Source organism: Dermacentor andersoni, chromosome 10 (genome assembly GCF_023375885.2).
Source record: "Dermacentor andersoni chromosome 10, qqDerAnde1_hic_scaffold, whole genome shotgun sequence".
Taxonomy (NCBI): domain Eukaryota; kingdom Metazoa; phylum Arthropoda; class Arachnida; order Ixodida; family Ixodidae; genus Dermacentor; species Dermacentor andersoni.
The window spans coordinates 108,390,939-108,417,404 of record NC_092823.1 but is presented as its reverse complement, the minus strand read 5'-3'; the positions used below and the strand labels follow the sequence as shown (position 1 = coordinate 108,417,404).

General features: G+C 44.0%; 1 protein-coding gene and 1 long non-coding RNA gene across 2 annotated transcripts in view; both read right to left on the bottom strand.

Annotated features, from left to right (window-relative positions):
• The window catches only part of Parp1 (Poly-(ADP-ribose) polymerase), a 69,111-nt gene extending 47,816 nt beyond the window's left edge, over nucleotides 1–21,295 (bottom strand). The window contains exons 1-6 of the mRNA XM_050192075.2: nucleotides 21,042–21,295; nucleotides 15,208–15,349; nucleotides 11,580–11,689; nucleotides 10,998–11,131; nucleotides 2,848–2,919; nucleotides 1,833–1,932 (exon numbers count right to left, since the gene is read on the bottom strand). Coding sequence (XP_050048032.1) covers nucleotides 1,833–1,932; nucleotides 2,848–2,919; nucleotides 10,998–11,131; nucleotides 11,580–11,689; nucleotides 15,208–15,349; nucleotides 21,042–21,155 — 672 coding nt within the window. The 5' untranslated portion in view covers nucleotides 21,156–21,295. The remainder of the gene's footprint in view (nucleotides 1–1,832; nucleotides 1,933–2,847; nucleotides 2,920–10,997; nucleotides 11,132–11,579; nucleotides 11,690–15,207; nucleotides 15,350–21,041) is intronic.
• A 1,739-nt stretch (nucleotides 21,296–23,034) lies between these two features.
• On the bottom strand, nucleotides 23,035–26,466 carry LOC140213584 (uncharacterized). The gene is made up of 2 exons (XR_011890468.1): nucleotides 25,538–26,466; nucleotides 23,035–24,459 (listed from the first exon to the last, which is right to left on the bottom strand). It is a non-coding gene; the product is annotated as an uncharacterized lncRNA (long non-coding RNA).

Sequence of the window (26,466 nt, the reverse complement as noted above, 5' to 3'; positions counted from 1 at the left end):
TGATTCTAAATTGAAGAAAACAAAGAAAAAAATGGGAACATTCACCAAAAGCAAACAAACAACCCAAGCCCGGTGAAACAACTTGAAAGAGGAATAACATGCACATCTCATGAAAGACTTAAGAGCAAAGACAGTGCGAAGAAAGCAGAAACAAATGAGTATACAAGACACAAAAGCAGAAAGGAAAAGACTGAGTTTTACTAAACACAAGAAATCTCCTAAAAGAAAGAAGGAATCCAACAACACTCAGCAAACAGAACATTCCAATGAAGATAAAACAATTTTAAAACAGTGCAATGAATTACCTGCAACTAAAGTGCCAAGAAGACAGAAGCAGTCAGTACGCACAAAATAGATATCAAACTTGGAAGACCTGCATGTTCTCAAAAATAGACTTGCAAGACGAATAGACCATCATTTAGATGCAAAGTTTACACTGAAACAGCACTGAGAGAGAACAAAAAAAGAATGAAAGCATGCTTCTGGACACACCGAGGTACCCGTCAAACACACAAGCAGTCACTGACTGCAGTAACGCCAGGTTGATCACAAAGCAATATGCACTTCAAAAGTGAACAAAAATGCTATAGATGAGGGGATCGCAGATCACGGGCTTCACATTTTACGCTAGCACCACGCCCATTCTCTCTGAAAAGCCGCGTGAAATAAAACCAAGCCAGGCTCGATGTCACGAAGCATCGGCAAAGTCAACTAGGCTAAAGCCAACTACTAATCCAGCAAGTGCAAGCCTCGGCCAGCTCCTCACCAGACGCACAGGATATACGTGGAAGACATCTGCTTTGTGAATGTTGAATTGTTTGATTCATTCTTACATCACGACAGTTCTCATGTCGGAAAAGTCATTTGTTACAAAACTAGCTTTCACTCTTTCATGCTCTCATCACTGAATCAATGAAGACAATAGATTTGTGCTGTCACAAAATTTCTTAACACGCTCACTAGGTTTGTTGCCAAACTAGCTAGTTTACGGACCCATTTTAGAACTCTGCAAGAGTTATGGAGTCCCGCGCTCATACTAAGCACATTGCAACATAGAGCTTGTGAGACTTGTGTGACGTGATTGGATTGACTGAGTTTATGTACCAAAGCAAATCAAATCTGACTTGAGCAACACACAGAAGCCAACACAAGTCTTTTTTTTCTGTCCCGCATTTTCTCCACATTGTTCAAGTCACAGATAAACCCTTGCTACTGACAAGCCCAAATGAACTGTTATCAGTAGGGTTTCTTTGAAGTCTCGGTACATGATGGCTTCTACACTCCACGACCATTCAAACATACAAATTGGAATTGAATTCGCCTATTCAGGCTTAGCAGCTGGACGCTATAGCATCTGAGCAACCATGACATCTCTTGTCAATGGCTGACAAATATACCAAGGCTTCTCATGTTTTTGGTGCTTGCGCAATGTTTGTTGATTGGCATTTCAGGCAAGACACAAAACTCATTCAAGGAGAAATGTCTGCCACACTACATTCTGCTTTTAAGAAGTGTGAAGGCTCGATCAGTGCTTGTATTAAATCAACCAGTTCCACACGTCGTCAGAGATGGTAGGGTCAGCGTCATGGCTGCACCAAATGAAACTAACTAATCAGGCTCAAAAGTAGGCGACGCTTTAGGTGGCTATTAACGCATCTGTTAATCTAAGCACAAGCTGCAAGCACAGTTATAGGGCCCTGAGGGATCACGAAATGACACCTTTTACAAGGCTCAGAACTTGCAATTCACCTAAGGCAAAAAGCTGCAATTTCCATGCTCCTACAGAGAAAGAAAGCAGACGATGAGGTCCACTAAGACGCCTCGTTTTCTACCTTGAGGGCTTTCTCCTCTTCAACATCAACCTCCTTCTTCGGCTGCTTCGCAGACGACGGCCCATCAACTGTGTCCCCAGCTTCCTTCGGCTTCCGCTTCCTGAAATTCAGGACAAAGGTTTCCCAACTATAGCAAGTATGCCTAATGGTTAATTGACTGGATGACTGGTTGGATTCGACATCCCAAAGTAGTAAAACGACTATGAGGGGACAGTGCAGTGGAGGCCTCTGCCCTAACGTTGACCAACTGGGGTTCTTTCACATGCACATGTACATCATTTCATAAATTAGAATTCTCGAGTTTTCTGTGCCAGAACCCTGACCTGATTATGAGGTATGCCATAGTGGGGAACTTCAGGTTAATTTTGACTACCTGGGGTTCACTAATGCGCACCTAAATCTGAGTACACAAGCGTTTTCGCACTTCGCCCCCCTATCGAAATGCGGCCACCGCTGCTGATATTGAACCCATGACCTCGAATTCAGCTGCAGGACGCCACAGCCACTGGGTTACCACGGTGGGTCTGTATACTACCCCTCACCAAATACGCGCAGTGCTGTGAAAGATAGCAACAGCCAAGCAGATAAGAGAATGTATAACAGGGACTCCTCCATTCTTCAGCTCTAATCGTCTTCTGCATAACGCCAACTTAAATGCGCTAGAAGATTAGTAGCAGGTATAGTAGGCAAGCCAACTCTATAGTTAGTGGCTGACCCGAGCACTAGCTTTCACTGTACTGCCCAGAGTCAGTGCGAAAGCATTTTTGCCTTCTGCCCTCTTCAGAGGCAGCCACTCTGTAGTCAGGAATCGGAACAACCACATGCTCAGTAGCAGAAGTTTCATTTCATGGCTCATCTTTATGGGCATGCAATGAAGTAAGAAAGGCTATTGCCCATAAAAACTACCGTATGCCTTTATGGGCAGCTATCAGCACAGGTCTTCTAAGGATATGCAACCCTGACAAAATAAGGTAATAAATTAGGCAAATGGTATGTTGAACGAACGACAACATACCTGTCCAATTTCTTCAGTTTCTCCTTGAGCTTTTTCTGGTCGTCCACACCAAGCGTCATGAAACCTGGAAGGCTGTGGCATAATAACGCTCTGCATGACTCAGTTCACAACACTTGACATGCATCGCATTCCACTTTAGCTTCATTTGGCATTATGACCAACAATTAGTACACTGCTCAGCTCAAGAAACATTTGATTAATATGAAGTTTAGTTATTTATAAATAGTCAATGCCTCAAAAACTTCCAAAACAATGAATGAATGCCTTTTACTGCCCCCAAGGACTCAAATCACTGCAGGCAAGTCCGAAATAGCTCTGAAGGCCTGCCAGAATACTTGTAAGGTGAATCGGTGCTTATACAGGAGACAGCAAAAGTATGTGTATAATTAAGGATGCATACCATGTCACATGACATTGGCCCTTTTCAAATCTTGATGTGCTTCACCGCAGCACACTGCGCATGCTCGACCGCATAACACCGCTGTATTGCGGTGACGCTCACTTACAGAAACGAGCCTTATGCAGCACTTGACCATTGTCGTACTTACTGTGCTTCGAAGCCATCCACAAAGATGACAAAAGCAAAGTCAGTGCCATTGCTAACGGCCATTTCTTCCAATGAAAAACATGGCGTCGAACAGCAAGAAGTTTGGTAGCAAACGTCGAAGCAGCTAGGCCTAGCATTGCCGCAGTGGTGGCTACCAGTGCCACTGAATCAGCATGCGAGAGCGCTAGGTCAATGCTGCGAAATAATGAAAATGATGGCAACGGTAGCTTTGATTAATGCCATTTCGGACCTGCGATCACAGCAAAAATTTTAAATCAGATATGGATAGGTTTCCACATACAGAATTTCAGAAATCCTTATACATTGGCTTTATGGGGTATGTAAATGGCAGTGCCATGAACACATGCGAATTATCAGCCATGTCTAAAAAATCGGTCGTTGACTGTGTCATTTACTTATTCACTTCCATTAATAAGTTGCTGCCCTCCTCACAACTATTGCAGGCGAGAGTACCAAATAGTTCAATACTGCTATCCAAATAATACAAAAACAATGTCGACCAGAATAGTCTAATTTAACATAATTAAAGACCTAGAAACAAGCATATCACAGATAGAGACGAGTCCCTGAGTGCCTTTGCAAAATTCCCTTAGTGACACAGAACTTTGTTTTACGTCAAGCCGGACTGACATCATGTCGCTCGCTGCTGTCACTCTCTAGAAGCATGCTTAAATTTTTTTTAAAGGAAAACAATGCAGTATGAATAGCAAGGAGTAGTGTTTATTTTATGGACAACCTGCAGTTGCAGAGTTAAAATCATTTAAGTGAATTTAAAGATTATGGCAAAAACAGCTACCAGATTGAACCAGATACGGTATCCCTTTGGTTGGCAGCATGAGAAAATAAGCTGACAGTGTTAGTGGGCATAAATCAAAAGACAGCCTTGATCGAAATTACATTTCAAACTCCTCCCTTTCAAAAACACCGAGCTCTGAGTGCAGCTTAATATAACATTACTACAGTCAAACCTTGCTATAACAAACCTGGATATAATGAAAAAATGAATATTATGAAGTGAAATTCCCCTTGAACTCTCCATAGAGACTTCAGGGTGTCTACCAAGTTGACATTTTCAAATTCCCTGAGTTTTCCAGGTTTTCCCCGAGTGCCTTTGCAAAATTCCCCGAGTGACACAGAACATTGTTTTATGTCAAGACGGGCTGACATCATGTCGCTCGCTGCTGTTACTCTCTCGTAAGCATGTTAAAAAATTAAAAGAAAGAGACTGCAGTATGAATAGCAAGGAGTAGTGTTTATTTTATTCACAATAGAAAACTGAAGGGGTTAGTAAAATGCACAACGAATAAAATATCTTCAAAAAAAATTGGTAAAGCAGATTGCAAACCGAGTCTAACATTTCCAAACACGAATAAAAAGAGATGCATACAGAAGCAAACCTTTTCAAAAAAGCTATTTCTATCAACTGATAGGGAGCTCATAGGTATTAGGCCCAAACTTTGTCACAAGTGAGATTCTCTCAGCAGCTGGAATGTCAACCTCAACTGTCCTGCCATACTGTCAGCCCATGCACAATGCCTCAGTGTTGCGTTTTACTGCTTTAAAGAGTTTATTTTGGTTTAGATGAGGGTCACCTGCAAAGATGAGGGTCACATGAAAGTGTTGGCATCAGCCAACACTTGGCTTTTTGAGTTCAAGTTCCTTCAAAGAAGAGGCGGCACAGTTCATTTCCCGGTCATTCCTCAATGCAACGGTCCTCGTCCCATCGCGCATTCGCCCCCCGGACCATTTGAAGCATCCTCTTGGTCAGTTGTACAGTCAACGTCCAATTTTCAGACTCTCTAGGTGCCGCGAAAACATAAAGAAAATCGGGCAGTTCGAAAAACATGAATGCATATTTTTTACTGAGGGCTAAAATAACCACAGGCACGTCCGAAAAAGCTCTTAAAGTCTGCCAGTACACTTATCAGGCATATCGGTGCTTATACTGTGACAGGAGACTGCGGGTGCACGCGTGCATTATTAGGGAATACATACTGGTTGCCATGACAATTGTTCCTTCCCACGCTTGTTAAGCTTCACCACAGTACATTATGTATGTTTCACCACGTAACATCTCTGTGCTGAGGCAAAGCTGCCAATCGGGAACTGGCCTTATGCAACGCACTGTGCTAAGCTTCGAAGCCAATCGCGAGGATTACAGAGGCGGAGTCGCTGCTGTGGATGGCAACAGCAAATTCTTTCAATGAAAAACACGGCACTGAACGGCAAGAAGGTTAATAGCAAATGTCGAAGCAGCTAGGCCTCACGTTACTGCGGTGGTGGCTACAGCTGCCAGCGGATCTACGTGCGAGAGCACCGGTTCAAGGCGGCGAGATAATCAAAACGGTGGTATTGGGTTTGATTAACCCTTTACTGCACAAATTTTTGTTTCCTCAAAATATTATTCATGGAGTTGTAGGGAAGTATAACAGTAGCTGTACTCGCATGGAAACTTACTTTAGCGAATTTCTGTGGTTTGAATTTGCAGAAAAAGGGTATGTTTCATATTTGCAACAATGTGCAAATAAAGAAGAAGTTGAAAGTGAAAGATAGACTTAGTGTGATTCATACTCAATTGCTTATTTGCACGTGACAATCATTGGTGCACCTATGATTTAGTGTGGAACAAAAAGAAGCACTTGATACATGCTTGTGCAGCACAGGTGGTTCCCACACTTCCTGCAGTACGTCATGCAGATCCCCGTGCAGCCAGGAAACAATGCAGTGCTTTCGGGTTGTCAAAATTTAGAACATAGAAGCAGACGTAAGGCTGTGCCCGTGACGACGTGACACGGCAACGTGCAGATGCAGATTTCTTTTGAAAATAAAAAAAGGAAATTCGACTAGAAAACATCTTGCCTACCTATTGAATTGAAACGGACTTACACTCGTGGTTGTCGTGACTAAATGAAAGGCCACTGCCTTCACTATCACGGGGAATCGCTTGGCCATACCAGCGTTTGGGAGCCATTTCACTTTTCCGATGAAAATAAACCATGTACACATTGTTGCATTTGTGCAACATATCAACGTTCTGTCTCCAGGAACAAACTATTCCAAAATGACAATGTTTTTTTGAATCTACAGAGTCAGGAGGATGCGGAGCTTAGCGTAAGATTTTTTTTTTTTGCGCTTTGTGTTATGGAGAAATACATTTACAATTGGCAAAACTTACCTATATCACTGCTCGCGGGCGCGCACAGCCTCCACCATGTTTGTTTTGGTAGAAGATGCGAAGGATTAGCACAGATTGCAGCACAAGGCAGCGCGTTTTACAGACCAATGCTGCATAAATGCAACAATGTCTACTGGCAGCTCCAAACAGACTTTGTTTCGGTTTTTAACCCTTTCGCTGTCGGACGTTTCTGGCCGTGACGCACCCCCAGTGTCGGCTTGGTTTCAGGGAACGAGCATAACAGGGAATGAACATAGCAATTTATTTTTGATTACGATTGGTATACAAATAACATAGTCAATGCAATATGCACATTTCATTGTTCTGCAGCTGTTGTTAGTAAACATCATCATCATCATCAGCCTGACTATAAAATCCGTTCAACATCCGAATCTGACGATGCGGAACCCTCTTCCTCTCATGTGACTTTGTCCGAGTCCGAATCCGAGCTCGGCTCGTATTCTGAATCGGAATTGAGCCACCGCTCGCATGAGCAGACGAAGGTCCCGCGCGCCGAGCCATCCGAAAGTAACCGCGCGCAGGGAGGATGCGCTTTCAGTCGCCCGCGCAACGGAGGGAAATGGGACGTTGCGTGATCAAGAAGACAGAGGGAGATGGAAAAAGGCTAAACAAAGTTCGAAGGGCTTTACATTTACTGCTGCAAGTCGGAAGCGAGGGTGCGGCGAGAGAGCGAAAGCAGCAATCGAGTCACCCTTTTTGGAGAGGCAACGGCACGTGCGCCTGAACTTGACGCGCCGTAGCAGGCACACCAACAGAAGAAAAATAAAAACCTTCAAACCAGCGGAGATTACAGAACAACCCTTGAACCCATAACCACACGCGCGCGAAGTATGATCCAGCGAACGCGGAGCCACCGCGCCACTCAGCAAAGAGAAAGTGGGGAGTGGCAGTCGCACCGTACTCTTCAATACATGGACCAACACAGGTCGGAGCGAATATACGAACTTGTAGAAAGAGTCAACAGATGGCGTGGCCAATACAGGAGCGCCTGCTTTGCGCTCAGGCGCGAAATTTTGAACGCACGATAGAGAACGTACCGGTACGTCAGTGACATCGTGGGGGGGAAGCGCGATGACGTACCGGTACGTCGGTGACAGCGAAAGGGTTAATGCCGTTCATCAGAATGTTGCGTAAATGCAACAAGGTGCAGTAAAGGGTTAATGCAGTTTCGGACCTGTGGTTGCGGCAGTTGCGGCAAAAAGTCCGGAAAATCGGACGGCGAAGGGTTCTTGCGCCCGAAATTTCAGACATTCTCATACATTCACTCTATGGCGTACATGGTGGTGCCGTGAAGCCGTCCTCATTATAGGGCATGTCCCAAAAGTCAGGCGTCAGGAAAATCGGTCGTTGACACTACACTGGTAACTCCTCCAACCGACGACAAAGACAATTCATTACGATTCCTCCCTTTTACTCGAGCAAGCATTAGGGCAACCTTCGTTCCCTTTCAATAAATGGAAAGCTTATTTTCCGATAGAAACACAAATTCCCTGAGTTTGTCCCGAGTATTTCCAGACTATTCAAGATCCCTGAGAATTCCCAGCTTTCCCGGTTGGTAGACACCCTGGATTGATATTTCAGTACATGCAATAATGGATATAACAAAGTTTGCCTTCCCTTTCAACTTGGTTATACAGTAAAACTTCTTTAATTCGGTACAGTAAACTTCGGTGCCACGAAGCTGTCTGAATTACCGAGCATGTACGCGTTGTCAGTGTCCGATTTATTGGGCGTCAACTGTACAGGATGTGTTATTGCACATTAGATATTGTCCACACAACTCTCGAACGAAACATTATCTAATCAACTTCCATTATTTCGATCCTGACGGGACCGACGAAACTGGTCAAATTATATGGCCGGCTGAATTAAATAAATGGTAAAACAAACACGCCAAAACACAATGTTAATTCACTTGACAGTATTTCCTTTAGAGTTAGCTTCGCCGCGATGAAGCCATGTGAAGCGGTATATCATGCAATGCGGGGAAAAGCACTGCTGTTAAGGGACATGGCACGTGTTCCTTAACTCTTTTCAAGACGAGACACATAAATAACCAGAAAAAAAAAATTATTTTATATCTAAATGCACAAAACACATTGCAAATAAGCATAACCTACACAAAGTATTTTGCGGAAACTTTTTCATCAATAGGGGGGAACGAAGTGGGCTTCACCCCAAGCCACCTTAGGCTTCGTTTTCAATTTCTATGAAAGCTGTCATCACATGTGAACCATAGGTGTACATTTCATTTGCTTCATATCACATGTGTGAGATCACTGCAGCTGGATACCTTGCATCGGCCTGTCTCATCCCACCTTGCTTTAAAAAGACACTGAGTCGCATGCCTGCTCTAAACCAACAAATGACACTTGCTACCTGTCATTCAGTGTTGGCAGAAGACATATAGCCAGAAACTTTATACTCAATACAGTAACACAGCAAGAAACAAATTTTCTGGTACATTGCCTGTAGGCAACACCTGTCAATAAAGGGTTAATTTACACAAGCACATGTGCCGTCTCTGGTCACATTACGAGCACTGAGACTCATTAATAGTTTACTGGCAGGCCAACAGAGCTTTAGATAGACCCCTGCCCTTTTGTTGGCTTTAAACGTCCCGACTTTCACATTCTTTTACATCTTACCACCTTCCTTTTCGCTAGCTTTCCGAAAACATAGTTATCTGTGCTTCTTGGCACAAGGCGCATGCATGTAATTAAGGAACACATACTGGGCCCTGTTAACAATCTCGTATATGAGACACGCATGGCAGGTGAAACGAAGCGTCAAATCACCACAGCAACATCAGAAGCATCTCTGAATGGCTGCCAGCATGTTTACTAGGCATCTAGGTGCTCACACTGCAACCTGCGATGGTGCGTGTGTGCTATTGTAATTAAGGAATGCTTACTACATCCCCTGGCAGTGGCCCCTTTGTTTTCTTGGTATACTTCACCACAATAAATTGCACGGGCACGCGCAAACTCGCGTCCGCGCGCCCATGCAATCGCAGATGGTGCACCATGGCTCGTACGGGTCAAAACGCGGTGTGATCTCGGGGAACAGCTCCTCTCTGTTATCGAGCGCTTGAGTTGCCTCGCGTTGGCGTGCCGGGCTACGCAGCTACGGCACGGAACATTAAACTCTCAGTGAAGCAGGTTTATATCATGTAAGAAAGTGCTTCTTTTCTCTTTGTGTTGATCTAACAGCTATAAAAATATAACAATTATGTTTATAGATATCGAAGCATTTTAAAACACTGTCAATCACAAAGTATGAAGCAGCGTCTGCCAAGGTGTGTGTGAGTGAGCCCAGTGAGTGCGCGCGGTCGCGCGTCTTTGTGGATGCAAACTGCCATTCCTCGCGAGGCGCAGCAGGCGCTAGATGCACGCTTGCGCGTGTCCGCAAGCGTACGTTTGGTCTCAGCATAACACAACTGTATTGCAGCGAAGCTGACCAGAAAAGTTCGACTTATTTGGCAATGGCTAACTTTAAGATCGAAATAATGGAGTTCTGGGCCAATAGAAATGTATGGGCGCCGGCTGGAACCTTTGGTCAGAATCGAATTAATCGGAGTCAAATTAAGAGCAGTCTACTGCATACATGTTCTAGAAAACAGTGTTTGTAAATGTAGAATTAAAGGACAAATTACAGCGCCTCTCTCCTACAGAATAGAAGGTTCTACAATTCCACATCTGACAACTCTACAGATTATTGTAGATGTTGTAGAATTGCTGTAGAATCTGTCGTACAATTGTTGCAGAACCTCCTGTTCTGTAGAACAAAGAGGTGTTGTAAAGTGTACTTTAAATCCCAACAGCCCTGGTCGGCCTAAGTAATAACCTTCTCACATGCAAATAAGCCATAAGAAACATACTAGGCGCCGTCAACGGTCTTGAATACTAGATACGCATGGCAGGCGAAACGAAACCTCGAATCACCCCACCAACATCAGAAACAACTCTGAATGGCTCTCAGTATGCTTAGTAGGCGTCTAGGTGCTCGTACTGTGATCCAACACAACACATGCGTGCCAGTATAATTAAGGAGCGCATATTATGTCCCGTGACAGTGGCCACTTTCCATTCTTGGTATGCTTCGTCGCATAACATGGCAGTATAGAGGCGGAACTGACCAGTCAAGTTCAAATTATACGGTGAAGGCCAATTACGAGATCAAAATAACGGAAGTTAGGGCTCATAGAAATGTATGGGCGCTGTACAAAAAATGTAAGCCCTTACCAGGCGTACACAAATATTAATGCCAAACAAGACAAATCTAATTCAGCGACAAGCCTTTCTAAAACCCTAGGTTCTTTGAAATGCCCCTGTTGCCCAACTGCTTCCCGGCAAACTTCGCCTGCTTATCCATCTAAGTAGTTACCTTTCAGCACCCAACGTGTAGTCGAGGTCATCCCGCTTCTGGACAAAGCAGTCCACATGGAACCACATGGGGATGGCACCTCGCATCTTGGCGTAGCTGCTGTCGTAGTCATTCTTGGAAATCCTGACCTCTCCCTGGTAGAAAGAAAGGACCACGGTAAGAAGGGCAACAGTATCTTGATCTAACGGGCCTCTGCAAGATTCCATAGCCCTGTCAAAGCCCGCATATATCTTCAACCCTGACAAGCTGGCAAGCAACTCTGCAAATTAACAGCCACAGATTTCTGTCCCCAGTGCACTTCACTAATCTACGAAACATAACGAACTGGATGTCGGTGGGTATCTAGAGCACTGCATTTTCAGTTTATCTAGAGCACTAGAACACTGGCTGATCCAGTCAAGCATGATCCAGTCAATTATTATTATTGGTATGTTTGATTCACACCATCGTTTTCCTACCTGCTAACCTCATGGTAATATTACACTCTTCAGTTCCAAACATAAGGTGAAGCAATACGTGGTGCTCCCTTCACCTGATCTACCATAAATGCAAGCACAGCCATGACAGCTGGCTTCTACTCACTTTAGCAATCTTCTCATTGCAGCCTTTACAGGTGCTCTTACTGGATTTCGCATATTCGGTGGAAAAGTCCTTCAAGTCTTCTTCAGTTGTTCCAGTTGCGAGTTTGCTCTCTGCAACGAAGCAAGAGCAGGAGTCACAAAAACATCTTTCACAAAGCTTTACACACAGCTTACTTAAAAGGAACTTAAACTACTCTTGAAGGCAAGCGAGCGATTTCTCTCTCGCCTTTGCTGGACACATGGTCACTTCGCCAGAGCCGAACCTCACGTTCACGCTCTTCTCTTGCACACACACACCATTAACTTCTGCTTATCAGAACTACAAACTTTTTTGCTACACACCGCTGCCGCCATACATGCTACACAAAACAACATCGGCTGACTGTACACGACAGGCAAGTGACATAACAAAAAAGAGCAGGCATGTGACTGTGTGGCAAAAGCGTGCCAGCAGATGGATCGGAACTGATTTCCCCCCTAAGTGGACTAATTGACAGCTTTTAACCTGTTGGCATGGCGAAGTGTGAAGGGATTGGAAAAACCCAGAGGAGCACCTGACTATATATATATATATTTTTTTTATTTTCAGTGGTCATTGGGGCCCTTTAATTAACCCTTTGAGGGTCGATTTTTTTCGCCATATGTGACCGCCCAGGGTAGATATTTTTTTTGCAGATTCCAATGCTTCTTAGGAACTTATTTCAAAAAAATTCACCATAATTTTTCTAGGGTGACCGTAAAGTGAAAAAAAAAATTTTTGCATTGGTATCTATGTACACTTCATTCATGAATAACAACAATAAAAAAGGAAACAAACTTATAGGAATTGAAAATTTGATGCACTGTTATAGTTCAAGGCTTTGAAAATGCGCACACGAGAATATTTCACAAGATTCAAATGTTCCTGTTATTACACTAATATGTACATCCATAGCGTAATCGAACCGTGTAGGTGCGCGCACTCAAGAAAACTGCGTGGTTGTCTGCGCGTCAAAGAAGCAAAACGTGTGACAAACTTCTGCTAATCTTCATCTTATCATCAACCAGAGGCAATTAGTTTTCACAAATCTCAAGAAAAAAAGCAACGGAAACGCATGCACGGCGGCATCCTTCCTATCTCGAGCACTAAACGAGCGAAAAACAAGCGGTCGCCCTTTGAGCAATTAGCAACAATATAGCCATCAGTTTTGTAAGCGCAAGAAGCCGGAACCACCCACGGAACAAAACCCAAATCGCCACCCGCCCGCACCAATGCGCGCACGGTACTATATAGACGCGCGGAAGCAAGCTAGCGCTAAAACAAACCATGCAACAAAAACCGAGAGGGAGGCGTGCAACAAAAAATCGCTGTATTCCCACTAGTGGCAGCACATGAAAGAAAAGAAAAAGGAAATTGGCGCGCTTTTTAAAGATACAGACGGTGCCGTAAATATACGGCACCAACAATTTTGGGCTTGGTTCGCGGCGCCGCATATTTACGTCATTGACCCTCAAAGGCTTAAGGACAAATGACTAAACAAGCTCCGAAAAAATAGTTAAAGCCAATTCACAAGCATCACATAAGGGAAAACAAAAGAGACCAAAGCAAACTAACCAACAAATGTCTCTATTACTATTACAACATGTACAGCTATACTTTAAAGAAACATCACACCCAGTTCATTAAAATTATGTTTTTATACTTTTCAATACACTATGAAAAAATTTTTTGGTTTTAGAAGCAGCCTATAGGCTGAATCATTCTACTTTTACTAGAATCACAGATTAAGCGCAACACAGCACATAAGTAATGCACAGCTTGAAAACCACTGCTCCAGAAACTAAACATGCAGCAGAGAAATATTCCGGTTCATCGAATATTAAGAGGGAGCAAAGAAATGCATCACAACTGCTCTGTGCCATAAAAGAAGAAACACCAAATTTGCTTTCAAAGATTGTTTGAGACATGCAAATATGAATCTAATATGAGATTATGTTAGCATCATCACCAACCTATCTTAAGTCCACTGCAGGATGAAGGCCTCTCCTTCCGATCTCTAATTCGAATTCTATCTTACACTAGTCCATGCCCACTTAATGGCGCCCCCAAATTTCTTAATTTCATCACCCCACCTAGTCATCCTCGACTGTGTTTCCCTTCTCTTGGCACCTATTCTGTAACCATAATGGTCCAACAGTTCTCTAACCTACGCATTACATGCCCTACCCAGCTCCATTTCGTTCTCTTAATGTCAATTAGAATATCGGCTATGCCCGTTTGCTCTCTGACCCACACCGCTCTCTCCCTGTCTCTTAACATTACGCCTACAATTCTTCGCTCCATCGCTCTTTGTGCGGTCCTTAAAGGGACACTAAAGTGAAAAATGATTTCTTCTGCATCAGTAAATTACCGTTCTACAACACCAAAAACACCACTCTTGCAACGATAAGACGTATGGTAAGCCAGAAAAAGCGCAAGAACCAAATACGGGTGGCGACCCCTACTTGAGTTCCCGCACCTAGGGGCAGTGACGTCTTGGATTTTGATGGCACCTTCTAGGGCCTACTAATTATATATAGCGGTACAGATTGACTACATTGTGTTCTAAAGGAACCAAATATTAAATATAGTAATTTTCGGGAACCCTTATTCAGCCAACGCGACCCAAAAGCGAAAACATACTTTGGAATCCCTGACGTCACGCTGAAGTACCGGCGCTGGGGTTTCGGCGCGAAATTTAAATACTGATACTTGGACCTTTGTTTTCTCATCTAATAATCAAACTATCTTTTTGAAATGACTGTCCGCAGGGTTCTCAAGCAATGCTCCATTAGTCTAAACTGATTTATTGTTTCGCTTTAGTGTCCCTTTAACTTGTTCTCGAGCTTCTTTGTCAGTCTCCAAGTTTCTGCCCCATATGTCAGCACCGGTAGAATGCACTGGTTGTAAGCCTTTCTTTTAAGTGATAATGGTAAGCTTGCAGTAAGGATCTGAGTATGTTAGCAGTATGCGCTCCAACCCAATTTTATTCTTCTGTAAATTTCCTTCTCATAATCAGGGTCCCCTGTGAGCAATTGACCTAAATAAACGTATTCCTTCGCAGACTCTAGAGGCTGACTGGCGATCCTGAAATCTTGTTCCCTCGCCAGGCTGTTGATCATCATCTGTTTTCTGCATATTAATCTTCAACCCCCCTCTTGCACTCTCTCTGTTAAGGTCCTCAACCATTTGTTGTAGCTCGTCCCCAGTGTTGTTGAACAGAACAATGTCACCTGCAAACTGAAGGCTGCCAAGATATTCGCCGTTGACCCTTACTCCTAAACCGTCCCAATTTAACAGTTTGAATACTTCTTCCATGCATGCAATGAATAGCGTTGGAGAGATTGTGTTGCCTTGTCTGACCCCTTCCTTTATATGTATCTTCCTACTTTTCTTGTGCAGTATTAGGCTAGCTGTGGAATCTTTGTAGATAGCAAATTTCAAGCTGATAGAAATATAGTTTCTTGGAGCCCTTTTCTGGTCAGCACTAATGCTGAGCTCCTAGAACCTCTTGAATGCAAGTTTCAGTGTCCCTCTTCATAACAATCACGAGGAGGCAACATTGGAAAAGATCGCTTGCTGCTGCTACCCACTGCTCTGTGCCACTCACCAATCTTCTCTTGAATGCGCTTCTGGTCTTCATAACGCAACGTGCCAAACTTGTCGATGTCACCAACAGATTTTGGCCGCTGCTTGGCAAAGAAGCACATGAAGTGGTACCAGTTGGGCGTCTTGCCATCGAACATGGGTGACTGCACAAAGCAAGACCAAAAATCGAGTATGCATGAGCAATGAAAGGACAAACAGATTTTGAGAGCACCACTGAGGCAGCACTTCAGAGCCACCATTAAAGAAGCACTGTAACACTTATTGAACGTGGTAAGAAAAACATCACGATCTTGCACAACAGATCCCTTGCTCTCTCTTAAAAGCTCTTAACGCCCCTCTCCCCCTTTTCTTTCACCCACAGATGCCAGCCATTGGGCCATTGTTTACGACCAAGAAATACTTGCGAGCAAAAGCTCACACACAAGCTTTTTCCAATCTTTGCAATTTCTTGGGAAACAAGGAAGCACCGTTTGTCTTGTCCCCACTTCATGGGTTCTGTATACTTGCCAAAAAATTGTAAAAAGCTCACGTACACTAAAGTTTCGAGGGGCTTTAGCGTACACAACGATGATAATTTACCTCTGGACGCAACAAACAAGCAGCAGCACACTTGGAACAGCAAAGACTGACAAGCAACACATTGTTTTTAGACCACAGTGACTTTTTCACCACCTTTGCTGTTACAGTGGTGGAACAGCCATTGCACCTTCTGGCACACTTTGTTGTATTCCCTTCACTAAACTTAGCATCTACTTCATCTATCCTTTTTGAACCCCACTGTCTTCCTCCAAGTTCATCTTTCATTGGCATTCTACTTGCATGTAACTTGATATGACTTGTATGATATAGGATCATACTGCTCACATAAAAAAATAATATAGCTAATGGTATATGCAATTTCATTAAAACAAGTTTCCTTTATGCATGCCACATTACACTCACTTTACCGCTCTTTCATTCACTCCGACATTTCTTATGGTATAATATGTCAGGGACACCTATGACACCTGCACTGCGTCTCTCCAGATAGTTTAGAAATGAGCCATAATTATTTCATGTGGTTCAACGCTTCAATAATGCCGAACCCCTACAACATCCACAGTGAAACTTACTTCCATATGAATATGGAACACACTACCATTTATAATGAAAAAGCCAAGACCTTTACACCAATTTAAAAGAGAACCAAAAATGCACTTATTATGGAAAGCCTACCAAGAATTTCCGTTGTATACATTTTTTTTTTCAGTTTTCAACTAGTGCTTTGTAACAATACAAATAACCTCTTTTTTCATATCTATACGCGATTTTTACTGTTATGATGCAATTTGCTTTGCTACCATGATATGCTAAACCTCATAGATTTTTGTAATCAATTCTGTATTTTGTTCTGTTAGCTCTTTCTTTTATTTATTTATTGCTATGTACTACTTTATTGCTCTGCTACTGTTGCAATGACTTTTCAACTGTCATAACTGTTCTTGTACAGGAAGTCCCAATACAGTCTGATTGTGGGACCTCCTTCTGTATACTGAAGAGCGATAACATTACTGAACTCTTAATAATAAATTCGGATTCTGTGGTAACAGCGATATTAGGTTAGAAGGAATATGTTTACACTAAACTTCTTTATCAAAATTTTTAGTGCTTTACAAGTGTTACAATCATTAAAGAAGATTTAGACAACCGCCACACAGGTAACGGGACCAACTATGGAGGGTATGTAGGATAGCTAACACTATGGCACAGCTATAACAGGCACGCACATAAAAGAACAATTTAAAGAGTGCTCCACAACTATCGTGTATTGCTGTAAAATATGTACAAACATCTACGTATATCAAAGCAGTCTACACAGCACAAAGAAGCTTGCAGCGACCAATGCTGTTATCATTGTCCAAAGTTTTTTTATTTTGCTTTAGGCACACAAATCGCATATTTGCAAGTGGTCTGGTGAAAAGGATACATAAGCTAAACTGGTCTGTGCCCCGTGCTTGTGTCAACATGGCTATTCGCAATGGTGACCCACTTCTAAACAACTACCATCACAATGTGCAAGTTGTAGCTGACAACAGTGTTTTGAATGATTACAACGAAGGCGCCAAATAAAACAACGGACCTACGTCCTAAGTGGTTGTCTTGTGTCTCCTTCCATCGTCCGTTGTTTTATTTGGCGCCTTCGTTGTGATCATGGATAACCAACTCGCCCACCAGCATATGCTCAGTGTTTTGAATACACATGCATGTTTTTTTGGCACTGTGAAGTTAACACCGGAGAAATTGCAGAGGATGCTTCAAGCACAGTGGCAGTGGCATGTACTTAAACCAGCCTTAAAGCATGCAGACAGGATTTCATTTACCAATAACTCAGTAATTCTTTTCTTATCCTTGCCTGTAAACCTTTCACATACATGCCAACTTGCTAACTTTAAGTCTCAATATGCCATGGACACAACACCAGATTGGAGGGGGGGGGGGGGGGGTGCTCTGAGCATGTCTCTTCAGGAGTACATATCGCTTTTATTGATTATTTACCTTTAGGCGCGGCACACGAGAAGCCATTAACTTGTCTCAGTACACCGGCACAGCAAAAACTGCCAAGCAACTCATATTTGGATCAGTAACCTTTATAGCAACTTTGGTGTTGGCCATTTCGCCTGCCTCAGGACCTTGTCTGCATAAACTTGTCCAAAGCGAGTACTTCTCTTGCATCCTTTCACCATAGGAACACATTTACCTGGAGGTTTAGGAACTGATCGGTGAAACTTTCTCACAATATATTTTTTCGTTAAATTGAATCAGCAATCATACGATTGCAAAACGAGCTTAAATTCATAAAGCTTATGGAAAATTCTGAAGAGTTGGCAGGTATGCTTCTATAATTTTTATGCACCAAGTGCCCATTACAAAAAGAAATTTTACTCCGAGTGCAATGATCCTGTCTACCCTTTTCTCGTGCTACGTACATCATGTCCAGTCCATATGAATAAGAATAGCGATGTGGGTGTGCTGGTTTAAGTTCATGGTGCAAATTTCTGCTGTGCACTGGTGTGCAGAAAGAAAGTAAAAAAGGACGAAGGAATGGCAAAAGAAAGACAAACACGAGTGCCGACTACCAACTGAGTTTATTGGTCGCAAAACACACATATATACACAAGTTGAACTAGCCTTGAACCATGCCAAGTCAAGAGCCAAGTCAAGTCAGCACTGGTGAGACACTTATCTGCCAGTGGTACTGTTGCTATGGTATGGACACATTTAACAACTTGTCCACTTTGTTGGAATTAAGGTGATATAATGCGAACGGAAACAGCTGTGTGACGCACAAGCAAGAGAATCTTGAGGATATCTGAGGCCGTAGCACATCATGAGAGCACAAACAGCCAGTGGAAAGTGAAAATAGGTAGTCTGCTACAGGGCACAGTAATACAATACTGCATAACCACTGGCCACAAAACTGATGGGTGCAAATCATCAAATGCACTAATGAACGATAGTGGCACTCTTGACGAGGCATGCAAAGCCAAAATCAAGTCACACTAAAAGCACCCCTTGTGCCACGAAACTGACATGTTTTCAGCTTCGTAAATGTCATTATATGTACTTCAGTACTCTGCAACCTAACACTGACATAATGGCACCTGCCATACGCACTCCAAGCGGGCGTCACACCAAAGCTGTCAGAAGCCCAACATACCAGAAAAACAGCAAGACGCTGTCCATAGAATGCTCTCCTAAAAGCATAGCTTGAAACAGGCCATTACCAACATCATACCAGGGTGAATGTTTTTAACATAAGAATGGGCTTGTGGGCCATTCATCACATGTTGTTACCGCATGGAGAAGAGTCACAAACAATAAAAATGCTGACCAGTCTTTACTGAGAAAGAATATTGGGCTTATGCGAGCGTAATTAAATATCCATAAATGGTGGTCAAATTGCCACAACTGACAGACAGAAGACACTGATGGAGTAGCACCCACATAGGAGTCTAAACAAGGTGCCAATATCAATGCCGAAGTATTCTACCTATCATAATTGCAAGAAAGGAAGTAAACTTTCAGTAGCAATTTTATAATCTGTCCAAACGGTTACTTTATATAGTGCAGTTCATTAGGGGTATGACCGACTCGCATTCCTACCAAATCATGAAGCTGCTTTATCAGCATTAAAAGTAACGTTTTCTATTCCCTGTGACAGAAAGCCCAAACTTCATGTGAGCAACTATGTGCGTGATTGCGACGAGCGACGAAACAGGCTGTCACGTGACCACATCGCTTTTTCTTGTCACTCGATTCTAGAAATCTAGAATTCATTGCTCATAGTGAAGACCGCCCGTAAAATAGCCAATGGGACACATGCTGGCCATGCGCTTCCCTGTGTTATGACTTCTCCGTGTGTTGCGTGAAGCATGTCTTCTCCTTATTAGGCGCTGCTCAGTTTGTTTGGCATGTCCTTCACCACTGCATCTCCATATGAAAGAAGTGTTTCTGTGGTTTCTACCACCACCTAGGTGTTGGTAGTACGCACCGTTGAAAAGTCACCGAAATATTTTCGCTTCGGTGTCTTGGAAAGCGCTAATATGAGAAGACTCCGTATGGTTAGTTGTGCAGGGCGCAGTGTTCTCTTCGACGTAGTACAGCCACTCTATCCCCCAAATCGTGCCATTTCCGAAATGGTCCCGAGAGAGCTAGTGGCACAACTAACTGTCGGCAGTAGGCTCCGAACTCCCGGACAAATTGCAGTCGAAAGTGCGGGCCCGCGTTAATTATCAGCGCCATTTACTAACTGAAGCAGACGACCAAGCGTATGGCCCTGCCTCCTCGTCCCGGCGTCGCCTGCACCCGTCGCTCGTATGGAGTTTTACCGGCAAGCGTCAGTGGTGTCCATCGCGTCGCCGACACGCGCAAAACCGCTTACATAGGGTTACACAAGTCTCTCATATCCTGTCGTAAATGTCCATGTCACGGCAATTGCCAGCAAACCTGCTATTCGATTTTACTGCGCTTGCCCGCTCGGCGCGTTCCAGGAAGCGATAAGTGGCTGCACCTTGTACAGCTCGACAGCGGAAGAAAGCAAACGTATGACTGGGGTTGTTGACCCGGGTGGATGTGGCGCATAACCACAGTGGGGCCGGTGTTTCTGCTCTTCCTTCTCGTATTAGTCCGTACCTCTTCTGTGCCTGAGCAAACGTTCTGCGTTAGGAACGCGCTACAGCTCATATTCGACACATTTGCAAAGGCAGATGCAATTTTCCCGTCACTGGCGCGTACACACTTCAACACAAATGATAGCTTAATGTACCGCCGTTTGTGATTTATCTGCTTTACCCACACCACACAAGGAAACAAAAAAATAAACAGTAGGCGAGACCTCGCTAATCGCCGCGCGCGAACGCGCTCGCAACAGCTTGGAAGCGCGTTCGCGCGCGTGCGCGTCACAGGATAAAAATATTGCGGCCGCATTTCTTTCGCCAGCAACTGTCGTGGAATCCGGCTCGTGTCCTTGGAACGGCCACGCCAACGCCGTCGAGATGAGCCTCTAACATAACGGCGGCGAGCAAAGCGCGAGCCGGCCGGCCTCACATGGACAGGCAAATAAGAGCCGGCTTGGAGCTATGGATTGAGGCCGACGTTGGTGCGGTGCGCAAAACAGAGCCTCGCCGCCGCACCCGTCTCGGAAGCACTCGCCTAACAAAGGTGCGCGGCTGGCAGCTTACCACACATCTCTCACGGCTTTCTTGAGGAGTGTAAGAAGGAGTCGCAGTATTGCCGAAACGCCGCAGTTCATGGTTTCCCACCTAAAAACGCCGCTCAATTTCACGCCACTCTCACCTGCACCATGACAGCAAGGCGAAGCTCGGCGTTGTCGATCTTCGACTTGCAGCCCTTGCAGGACGCGCGGCCGCTTTTGGCGTATTCGGCCATGTACGGAAGGTCTTCAGCCATCTCGTCCTTGCTTTAGGAAGAGCAGTAGAAGGAAATATGCGTGTGCGAAGTCCGAAAAGGCGCGCTACCGATACTTGCCAGGCAGCGCGAATAGGCACACCATGCACACGTTGCCACACAAACACAATCACAAAGCAAAAAGCGCGCGCAACCTCAAACCCAGCTGGCAGCCTCTGAGCGCTTTGAGCAAGCGCTTGCGTTTGCGTAACGCAGTAGCTCAAATGTGTATGACTTTCTCGTAATTTGCTTCCAGAATACAGCAGCGTAGTAAATATCTGGATATTCAAATGTGGTACAGATATTCGAACTTAATTCGCAAAAAATTCGACTGCGAAATAATGCATGGGACGAGGCTACGAAATTCGGGCGAAGCGCGCGAAAGTTGCCAACCACGTGGTTCGGCGGCATGTTCGGCGGTTTACTTCAACAAACGCTTGAACTGCTTCGAACACGCAGCGCGTTGAACAATTTCGATTGTTTCATTTACAAAAACAAGCACATCGATCAACTGTTTTTATTTCCGCTTAAATTAATGCAGCATTTCTGGAACTTAATGGGCCAATCTCAGGTCTAAAGAACTAATTATGTGCTCCAACTATAGCTCAAACTTTGACACGCCTTGCTGCGTGTCATTAGTATTTCTCGACTTTCGGGAGCAGAATGATTACGCGAAATCTCGACTTCAATAAAGCTCTGCTGCGGCATGAGATTTGTCTGAACAAAGTTTAGGAAAGGATGGGGAAAAATTAAGCATACATGAACTTTCACTTTGGCGAGACTCATATCATGTAGAATGTAAAACACTACTTTTTAGTGTTTGCTGTGAACTAATGCCGTGTGGTAAACATGTTCACCTCGCCTTCAAACCAGGAACTGCAACACGACTCACCATAGGCGCCAATTAAATTAGAGGGGGGGGGGGGGGGGGGATAGTGTGTTTCGCTGGCAGCTGGAATACACTATCCGAGGCTACAGGTGACGTCCGGAAAAGACCGTGGTGGGTCAGGACAACTCCGTTTAGGGCATTCCAATCCTAAAAATTGAAAGGTATTCAGCACCGCATGGAAATGGGAGTAAGTTCTTGCTCTTAGCCGCCGGAGAAGAGTCGTGCCTGTGGGGGACTCGTCCAGCCTTAATAGCTGTGTCAACAAGGCCTAAAGTGCCACAAAGTGGAGTGGAAGAGACTCTGCTTCCTTAGTAGCCTTCTTGTTTGAGGCTGCCCGATCGGAGCTCCCATTGCCAAGCAAAGTCCCTTTCTATGTACTGCCGCCTCCAAGCACTCGAAATGACTCGATGATGGTGATATCAGCGGAAGCTGATGGGAGAATGTGGCTTGTTATCAGTAGTGTTCAGTTTAGGCATGGCCATAGGATTGTTTGCCTAACGTACACCTGCCATGCAATGAAGTGCGTTGACTCCGCAATGGGCATGTGAACTCCTCTGGACATCCACTGGACTACCGATTCTGGATATCTTGGTCATCCATAGGACGTCCGCAGATAGCCTAAGGGCGTACGGCGGACATCCACAGGACTACCAGGCGCATACTAATTGGCAGTCCGAGGGGTGTCCCGCGGATGTCTAGAACGGATATACGGATGTTCCACGGATGCAAGAATTTGTTTATGTTTTCATTGCTAAACGTCCGTCAGACATCCGTACGACGAACCGTGGACCATTAAGGGATGTCTGCAGGATGTTCATTTTTATTTAAATGGGCCGTTTGTGAACGGACAGTTAGCGTAAACATTGGCCTTCTGTAGAATCTGTGCTGCAAAGATGATGCAGTACTGACATGTACTAATGAAAGTACAACTTGCACCCATGGAACGCAGATTCCAAAGCAAGCTAAGTTTACATAAAATGGAGAGACAATCACTTTCACAGATATTTTTATTCATTTCTATTACAAAAGCTCGATTTAATACAGAGTCGCTAGTAATGCAAGTGTTACAAGTATTCAAATACAGAACTGGTCACGAGACAAGATACTGCAAACCTATAAGATTCAGAGACAGAATGCATGTGACAGTCCTGCATTATAATAAATGTCAACAACTTATTACCACAAACTAAGACAAAGGCTGCAGGTGACAGCTTTTACAGCAGTACATTAAAATTTCCAGCCCCCAAGTGCTACAAGAGTGAAATGAGATCACATAATATAAGAACGTCTATTAAGCACCACTATCGGTAATACATATTTAGAAACATCAAGGTAGGCAGGACCAGGTGTAGCCCTCAGTGTACTTCAAAAGCATGGTACACTTCTTTCACTGCAATACACTTATTCTTCACCTTAACATCAGGGAACATGAAAAAAAAAAAAGCACAGTATGCCACATGGAATACGAGACATGAAGAGAGCACAGGCATTGACTGTTTCATTTGCGTGAATGAATCGTGAGGTGAGGCTCGTCGAATCCCCGAAAAAAAGTTGGCAATCGGTACGCTATCACATATTTCACTACATTCAGTAATGACTAAGGAACATAAAGGTACTGGCAATCCTCACACCTAAAATATCACACAGCTGAGACCTGAATTATTTGGACCGTGCCTTTTTTCGAATTCTAGCAATACCTTGGAAACAGCAAATGAACTCGGGCTCATAGAACCTAAATGGCACTGTTGTCCCCACAGAGCTCTCTTGCACAGATGGCCAAAACATGGGACACATTCACAGATGTTAGACAGAGCAAGCAATCAAACTACGAGAAAGCTTTAAAGGGGCACCATCGTACGAATAAAGTAATCATTATGTTTTATTTACAACAGCTACATTTTTTGCGTTACAAAGCTGTAGTGACCACATTTACTTCACTCTGCGGAAAATCTTCGGGAACCTCTGGGATTCGCAGCTGCTTCACAGAGCTTGGAGAAGGTTGCGAGTCACTTTAATCCGAGTCTGTGTATACAAATGGTGCTCGGCAGCCTCTTTTTTGAATCATGTCAGGGTCACTGCTCAGGTTCGATGTGAACTGACTTTTATTCAGCTTTTTACGTGCATGATCGTATGTGGCTGAACAAGAAATGATAATGCAATGGTCAATAAGTTTTGACTCTCATTTTGTTCTAAAAAATCACCATACCAAAACATGGCTCCCACCAATAACCCTTTTACAGAAATGTCAAACTGTTTCCACGTTGATTCCACCGGGTGTGATTTTTTTTCACCATTGACGTAAGCTTTTCGGGCTTTGCGTGAGCTGGCCACCAACACTTGTTGTCGGAGATCCAACATGTAGGAACAACTTCGATCCACTTCTTCAGCTTTGGTGAATTCAATAGTGGCATAACGCATCTGAAGAAAGAACACATGCTTGAACAAGTTCGAAAACTGTGACCAGTAATAAAATCTCAATGTTGTCACCACCATAATATGGCAAAACACCTCCTATTTTGTACTAGGAAAGATACATAATAAATTAACAAACCTGACTGCGAGCTCAAAAATTACCTGCCTGCAACAACCACGCCAAAACAAAAATAAAAATATTTCTTCCATGGAACGAGTTACCAATTTATGAAGCAAAAGACTGCAAACACGATTCTATGAGAATAGTTTGTTTAATAGTGTAAACTTACAATCACCTGACATTGCAATACAGCGCGCATATTTTAAAAGTTTGCTCCAAATTAGCCTAGGTCTCAAAGCTGCTAATTTTAGGATTTCTTTACTAATTAGATACCTTGACGGTGGGGTAAAGGCTCAATTATACAGCTGTGCTGTATGTTTAGGCATATACAAGCCAGTATGTTTAGGAGATCCCAAAGTATTACTTGTATTAAATGCCACATTTACAATCTCACCAGCTAATAGAAAAATTTTCAATTTTATCATGTGTTACTATAGAAATTAAATATGCATACATTGCTGCTTGACTCACGAAGTGGAAAGCCATCCGCACCGAATCTCAATCGCCCGGAGTAATCGCGGTCACAGAATGTGGAGTCTTCTGAAAGTGTGTCATATTCTGACTACTCGGGTTTCTGAACGATTTCGTTCACGTTAACACAAGGTACGGTTTCCAACCGTTTGCACAAGGACTGCGAAACAACAGATGGACTGGTCGGAGAACACTCCTGCCCGGTGCACGGAGAATGGAGAAGTTGAAAGGATTTCTTCGTCTCCCGTGCCGCTGTCTCTTCAGCAAATCTCTTGCGAGCTCTCTGCATACTTTGCGTGCGCTACAGAGTATTAATAGTGAGTAGCAGCTCCCAGCGACGTATGCGACCGCAAGCAATCGCGTACAGCAGCACCTCCTTGCATATGTGCGACTAAAAGAAAGCCGCTCACGCGAACTACTGCGCATATGTGGCCTGTAGAACATACCGACAACACATAGTATAGTATAAAGTCCAGGCACGCTTAAGCTTACCTTTTCTGTTGGGCCAACCCGGCCAGGAGCCCAGGAGAAAGAAACAACAGCCTTGAGCACCTTGCGCAGCCGTAGTGACAACTGAAAATGGCGCCTATGCACTCACAAACGCGCGAAACGCTCGCCTTCGCGCCTTTTTCGCACGCCAAGTTTCATCCTAGACGCCAGCGCTCGCATGGCGCTCGTTTCTCTCCTGGCGGAACGATTGCACCTCCCACAGGTGTACGTTTTCGCCGCTTCCATTCAAGGTCGCGCCCGCGCTGCTCGCGCTGCGCGCGAAACGTCTCTTGTTTCCGACGGCGCCGCCTCGGATGACTGGAAATAATTATCGTGTTGTTAACTGTCACAACAGCAGTGTATACAAAAACAGGGTTAATGCCACCAGTGAAATTCTGCCGGTCCACACTTTCAAAAATACTGCCAGAAGGATGCCCCAAACGATAAATAGAAATAGTCTCCCGCGAAAAAAAATGCAGGGTATGCTAAGCTTCAGAAAAGATTGCGCTGGTAGCATAATTGGTATGCTTGCGACGCGTTTTCTGCGTTTTTAGGGATGATAGAAATATTTCTGAAGTTTCCAAATGAGAGGCTGCTGTTCAATATTATTTGAAAAGCGTCGTAAGTGGACGTCAACTATACAATGGGACAGTCGGTATCTGGTCACATCGATATCTGGCGAGCGTGATGGTCCAAAAAGGATATGTTTGATAACGCGTAAGCACTCTAACCACAGAAATGTTTCTGTGGCTCTGCAAGTAATAATAATGAGACGGCCACACAAGCTTAGTAGCTTTTACGATCACGCTGTGCTTTAGAACCAGTCCACTAATTAACCTGCCTCCGCGGTTGCCTGTATGCTCTCCACCAGAAGAAAAAAATCCCATGGGCAGGTAGAATTCGATCGAATTTGGTTTATTTTATGCTGCATG